The sequence below is a fragment of the Oratosquilla oratoria genome, chromosome 9, assembly GCF_046742065.1.
Source record: "Oratosquilla oratoria isolate Oo_2021 chromosome 9, ASM4674206v1, whole genome shotgun sequence".
In the NCBI taxonomy this organism is placed as follows: domain Eukaryota; kingdom Metazoa; phylum Arthropoda; class Malacostraca; order Stomatopoda; family Squillidae; genus Oratosquilla; species Oratosquilla oratoria.
The window spans coordinates 32,362,813-32,368,539 of NC_134785.1; the positions used below are offsets into that span (position 1 = coordinate 32,362,813).

The window sequence follows — 5,727 nt, forward strand, 5'->3', positions numbered from 1 at the left end:
TTGTTTGTCCGTCATCAGGCGTGGCACAAATTTCGCAGCAACGCGATGCAACTTGAAACATGCCGTATGCTTCATAGCAACATTACTGTAAGCTGTGCTAAACATAGCAAAAGTTTCAGTCGCAGATTTTCTAAGTTTAACACAAAATTTCACAGCAAGTCGTTGCTCCTTCACGTCATTCATTCTGAAATCCGCCAAACGAAAAAATCGCACTTCGCTAAAAACCGCGTAGCTAATACACAAATAAAGATATCCGCAATCGGGAAATGGCGTCGTAATCAGCTGATCTGTACAAACCTAACGAAACCAAGCGGATTCCCCTGGAACCAACTGGAGCCGCACAATTCAGACAGTCCGCGCATTTTTTAACAGACCTCGTATTTTTGGGTTTGTGGCGATTTTTCGCATGCTTTGGAGGGCCTTAAGATCCTCTATTTGTATGTTTAGATTTCGGTTAAACTTTTTCATGTAAATTATAATGCATCTAAGATTAGATGGCGTCTATATTTTGTAAATATTTTTAAGATCTCGGCGATTTCCTCTACGATGTTTCATGTTAAAGCTATGGCATGTTCTTCTCTTAAGTGTCCTGGAATGCTTGGAAATCAAGCTACAAACATTCCAGGAGTAATTTTCCCTTCTCGTCTCAAAAATAATTACTCTAGCTCGCACCTGTATTTCTTTAAGTGGTTCTTCTTTTCAGAACGCTTTTTTTTTTCAGACAAAAGTGTTGTTGTAGCACAGGTTCTAACCATTCTCCTGTTTTCGCCAATTTTAAATGGAGTACTTCGAAAATGTTTAACTTAGGGCTATCGAACCCCCGGTAATGATCTGATTTAGGGGGCGAGGGGGTAATATCCCTCTTTTAGATATATCAATTATGAAGAGTGGAAATAGATATGCCTTTGCATTCACGTTTTATTGAAAAACTACCCACTCAGGCAGATATCTTAATCATCTCAGTCAGCATCTAGACAACATCAAAAGAAGTGTTGCTTTGGGATTTTTTCTCTGAGCATTTAAAATTTATAGCCCTTAATTTTTAATACACAAATAATATCCGGACTCATAGTCACCAACATCGTTAACGGACATCTTCCATCAATACCCACACTACATGACCACCAGGTCACTAATTGACCAAGGGTAGGCGTGTATGGTCTTTCCCCGGTTCCTCTTTTTATAAGAGAGAGTTATATAAATATTGTTACGTCCATAGGCGTAAATTTGTGTTACTGCTTTCATTGTATAAAAATCAGGAGTGGAATAAATAATTTGTATTGTACGTCCGTTAATGTCACGGTATGATTTGTGCATTGTACGTCCGTCAATTAGTGTCACGGTACGATCAGTTGTACAATTTCCCCCAGTCACCGGCATCGACTTGGTCGAGTGTGGGAGAAGTTGTGGGTAGATGGTGTGTGGGGGCCAGCATGTCAAGGTCGTCTTCTCTCTAACTGGCATTAGTCAGAGTCGCTGTTAGAGGGAGGTACAAGTCACGTATAATGTCGCAATCCTCCACTTCACCACTGTAATGTCAAACGAGTCAACGGACGTAGGGATCGGAGACGCACAAGTCGGTGAGTTGATGTGATGTCATTTCTTTGTGAAATTTTGTGACTATGTACTTGATGTCAAATTTATGATGTGAGAGTTACGACTCAACGTATTGATTAATACTTGTGTATTTTCTGTTATTAATTGGCATTTACATGTATATTTTTGTAATGTACAAATTTTTTGACAATAAAAACATTCTTTTTAGAATGACCTGCAGTCAGCGTCCAATCGGAGCTCCATTTATTCCCTACGTATCATAAGAAGACAACAATTGGCCGACAATACCCTACAGTCATTCGACTTGAGTCACCGTCATGGAGCAGGCCAACGTGGTGAGACGACAGAGGAAAACAGCGGTCACACGTCACCTGGGAACCTTGTGCCGGCTAATCGCTGAGGAAGACGTAGCCGGCATTACGGACAGACTAGACCGTGTCCGTACATCCTACGATGAATTCGAATCGGCACACGACACTTACCAAACGTTCCTGGGCAACAATGAAAGTGAATTGGAGGCCAGCGAGTCATGGTACAAAGAAACTGAAGAGGAGTATATAAAGGTGATAAAAGACGCCAGGGCATTCCTTAAGGTAAGGACTCAAAGTGAAATTCCATGTGCGAAGTCCCGCGTAGACAGTGAAAATAGTGAAAGTGAACGTTTAGACGTCTCACCGGCCGAACTAGTTGGGATCTTAAGTGTACCCAAAGTTGAATGAGACGTGTTTGAAGGGAACCCTCTTGAGTATAATCTCTTTATGACAATTTTTGATGAACTCATAGACAGTAAAGTGAGTGACCCTCAGATCAAATTGACTCGTCTATTACAATACACCAAGGGACCGGCGAAAGCTGCCATAAAAAATTGTGCGTTGGTGGGAAATAGTGCTGGTTACGTGCAAGCCCGCGATATATTGAAACGCAGGTTTGGTAATTCTCACCTTGTGTCTGAACAAATTGTCAATGATTTAAAAAATGGTAAGATGGTATCTAAGCCTCAAGAGTTGAGGCAATTGGGTGATGACTTAACAATGGCCGTTGCTACTTTTGGAAAACTAGAATTGTATGAAAGGTTTAACACTCAAGAGTATATCTTAGATATTTTACAGAGGTGTCAGGGGTTCGTTCGTAACAAATGGAAGCAGAAGGCTTTAAGTCACAAACGAGAAACGGACACATACCCATCTCTCAGTCAATTCGCTGAGTTTATCAATGTCATGGCAGATGAGGCATGTGATCCGGTTTATGGATTGCAATCCACAAGTAAAGGTCAAAACGTGAGGAACACAAGTTGTAATGTAGCAGCATCTGAGTCTAAATACCTCGTCAAGTTAGGGCGTGCTGGTAGTACATGTGTGGTGTGCGGGGAAGGACACAGACTGTTCTACTGTGAGGAATTTAAAGGCATGAAACCTGAATGTCGGTTGGAAGTCGTAAAAAGACACAAGCTGTGTTTCAATTGTTTATTAGGTGGGCACGGGGCTAGCAAATGCTTCAAACAATCCATTTGTTCAGTTCCTGGATGTGGTTTAAAGCATACAAAATTCATCCACGTCCCGGCAAAGGACTCTCAGGGTAATGGGGGCGTAGTTGAAAATTCGGAGTGTCAAGAATCAAGTGTGGTCATGAATGGTTATGTTAATGATGCTCGATCGAAGATTTATCTACCCATTTTACCAGTTGTCGTGGATAATAAACTTAAGGTCACGGCGTTGTTAGATAGTGGATCAGACACTACTTTCGTCACGGAAAGGGTGGCCCTCGAGTTGGGTCTGAAAGGAGACCTTAAGGAGTACACCATGAGTACAGTAGGGGGGACCATTGAAACTCAATCAAAGGTAGTATCCCTTAGCCTTACGTCACCGGATGGTAGACGAGAGGCCAGCGTTACAAATGTCATGGTCGTCCCGAGAGTGCCTGTTAGGCAACCACCTGTCAAAATTGAGATTGATAAATTCCCCTACTTAAAGGGCATAACTTTGAATACTAGTCAAGTATCTGAGCCAGACATTTTGATAGGCATGGGCAACGCTTGGCTCCTAAAGCCATTGGAGGTCAGAGGGGGCTCAGGCGGGAATAAGCACCAACCTTATGCTGCGCGGACCTACTTTGGATGGTCTGTAAATGGCCCAATTGGTACGGGTAAGTCATATAATGTCGGCCCGTGCTTTGCAAGCTCGATCGAAGCAGATATTGAGTGCTTGTGGATGATAGAAAATGAATGTGAAGATAGGGCACCATCTCAGAATGACAAGAAAGTTATCAACATTTGGGATAAGGAAACACGATACGAAGATGAGCATTATGTACTGCCAATACCTTGGCGAGGTGAGCCAAACTTGCCCAATAATCGTGACGTCGCCGAGAGACGATTAAGAAGTTTGCACAAAAGGTTGGTGAAATCCGGCATATTGAATGTATACTCTGAGAATATTTCAGATTTGCTAAAGAAGGGGTATGCAGAGTATGTTCCCGAGGTTGATTTAAAGAGAGATGACGGTAAAGTGTGGTACCTACCGCATCATGCCGTTACGAGCGAAACCAAACCAGGTAAGGTGAGAGTCGTATTCGACTGTGCTGCTCAAAAGAACGGAGTCAGTCTGAACAGTCAGTGCCTACAGGGCCCAGACCTGAATAATAAGTTGATTCACGTGTTACTCAGGTTTCGCCAATATCATTACGCCATCACGGCCGACATTGAGGCTATGTATCACCAAGTCAAAATTCCCATTAGCGATAGAGACGCTTTAAGGTTCCTATGGTATGTTAGCGATGAAATAAGAGAGTTAAGAATGACCTCGCATCCCTTTGGCGGAATATGGTGCACTAGTAGTAGCACCTATGCCTTGCGGAAGGCTGTGGAAGACATGCAACCTTGTGAGGAAGTATAAGACACGCTACTCCGGTCATTTTACGTTGACAATATGTTAAAGTCCGTAGCGTCACCTGAAGAGAGAATTAAGGTAATTGAAGATACTAGAAGTGTCCTCAGACACGGAGGGTTTAACTTAACCAAATTCATGATTAATGACGTCAAATTGCTAGAGAGCATCAATGAGCAAGACAGGGCTAAGGAAGCAAAGGAATTGACATCAAATGTGCATAGCAAAGTGCTTGGGATTAAATGGGACGTCGAGAACGACTGTTTCTTTTTCGTTAGTAAGGGTGTTCAAACACAGAATGTGACTAGACGAGTTATGTTGAGTCAACTTGCTTCGACTTACGATCCTTTAGGTTTAGTTTTGCCAATCATTGTTCCAGCCAAGATTTTGTTCCAGGAGGCGACTAGGCTTAAGATGTCTTGGGACGAAAATATTCCTATATCTTTGTGTCAGAAGTGGTTGAAATGGATAGCTTCATTATATGAAATCTCGAGACTTCGCTTCCCTAGATGTGTTTTGCCTAAGTGGAATGGTTGTACTTCAGAATTACATAATTTTTGTGATGCAAGTAAGGTTGCATTGGGTGCTTGCACTTATATCAGGACAATCGATCAAGATGAGAAAGTACACGTAGCTCTGCTAGCCAGTAAAGCGAGAGTAGCTTCCATCAAAGGAGTTACTATACCAAGATTGGAAATTTCGGCTGCCGTTGAAGCAGCCAAATTAGATGTTGTTAGAAGAGAGTTGGATATCCCCTTGCTCAAATCTAACTTCTGGTCTGACAGTACTATAGCTCTGGCATATATACAGAAGAGACAAGAAGGTTCAAGACCTTTGTGTCGAATCGTGTCACATTCATTAGACAGGTTTCAGAGGCTAATCAGTGGCATCATGTTAGTGGGGATGCTTTGTAGACAATTTGCCAGCTTCTTGGTTTAATGGTCCTCCCTTCTTGTCGAATTACAAGTGTGCATGGCCAGCACAAGATGATCTCGTAGGGTACCTTCAAGATGAAGACCCGGAGGTGAGGCGTGAGGTATATCCCACGAGTATTGTACAGACGTGTCAGTCGGACGTCACCCAACACCCGATCGATACGCTGATTGAGCACTATTCAAGCCTTTACAGATTAAAGAAGGCCGTTGGTTGGTGGTTAAGGCTAGTACAATTTCTTAAGAAGAAGATTCCGCAAAATTCACCACTTGAGATCCATGAACTAAAGCACGCGGAAAATCTGATTGTCAAACATGTTCAAGGGCGTGCTTATTTTCATGAAACCAAGAACATT

At 42.4% G+C, this 5,727-nt stretch overlaps 2 protein-coding genes across 2 annotated transcripts in view; both read left to right on the top strand.

Annotated features, from left to right (window-relative positions):
• Nucleotides 1-2,315: 2,315 nt before the first annotated feature.
• On the top strand, nt 2,316-4,448 carry LOC143028027 (uncharacterized). The gene has a single exon (XM_076189669.1). It carries the CDS (start codon nt 2,316-2,318, stop codon nt 4,446-4,448), a length of 2,133 nt encoding a protein of 710 aa, XP_076045784.1.
• Nucleotides 4,449-4,481: 33 nt separating this feature from the next.
• The window catches only part of LOC143028028 (uncharacterized), a 1,561-nt gene continuing 315 nt past the window's right edge, over nt 4,482-5,727 (top strand). The window contains exons 1-2 of the mRNA XM_076189670.1: nt 4,482-5,349; nt 5,438-5,727. The exon at nt 5,438-5,727 is cut by the window's right edge and continues 315 nt beyond it. Of these exons, the coding sequence (XP_076045785.1) occupies nt 4,482-5,349; nt 5,438-5,727 (1,158 nt within the window). The remainder of the gene's footprint in view (nt 5,350-5,437) is intronic.

Bases quoted from the DNA above. Each gene is read 5' to 3' on its own strand.
- LOC143028027 (XM_076189669.1), top strand. From the start codon at position 2,316: ATGACAATTTTTGATGAACTCATAGACAGTAAAGTGAGTGACCCTCAG.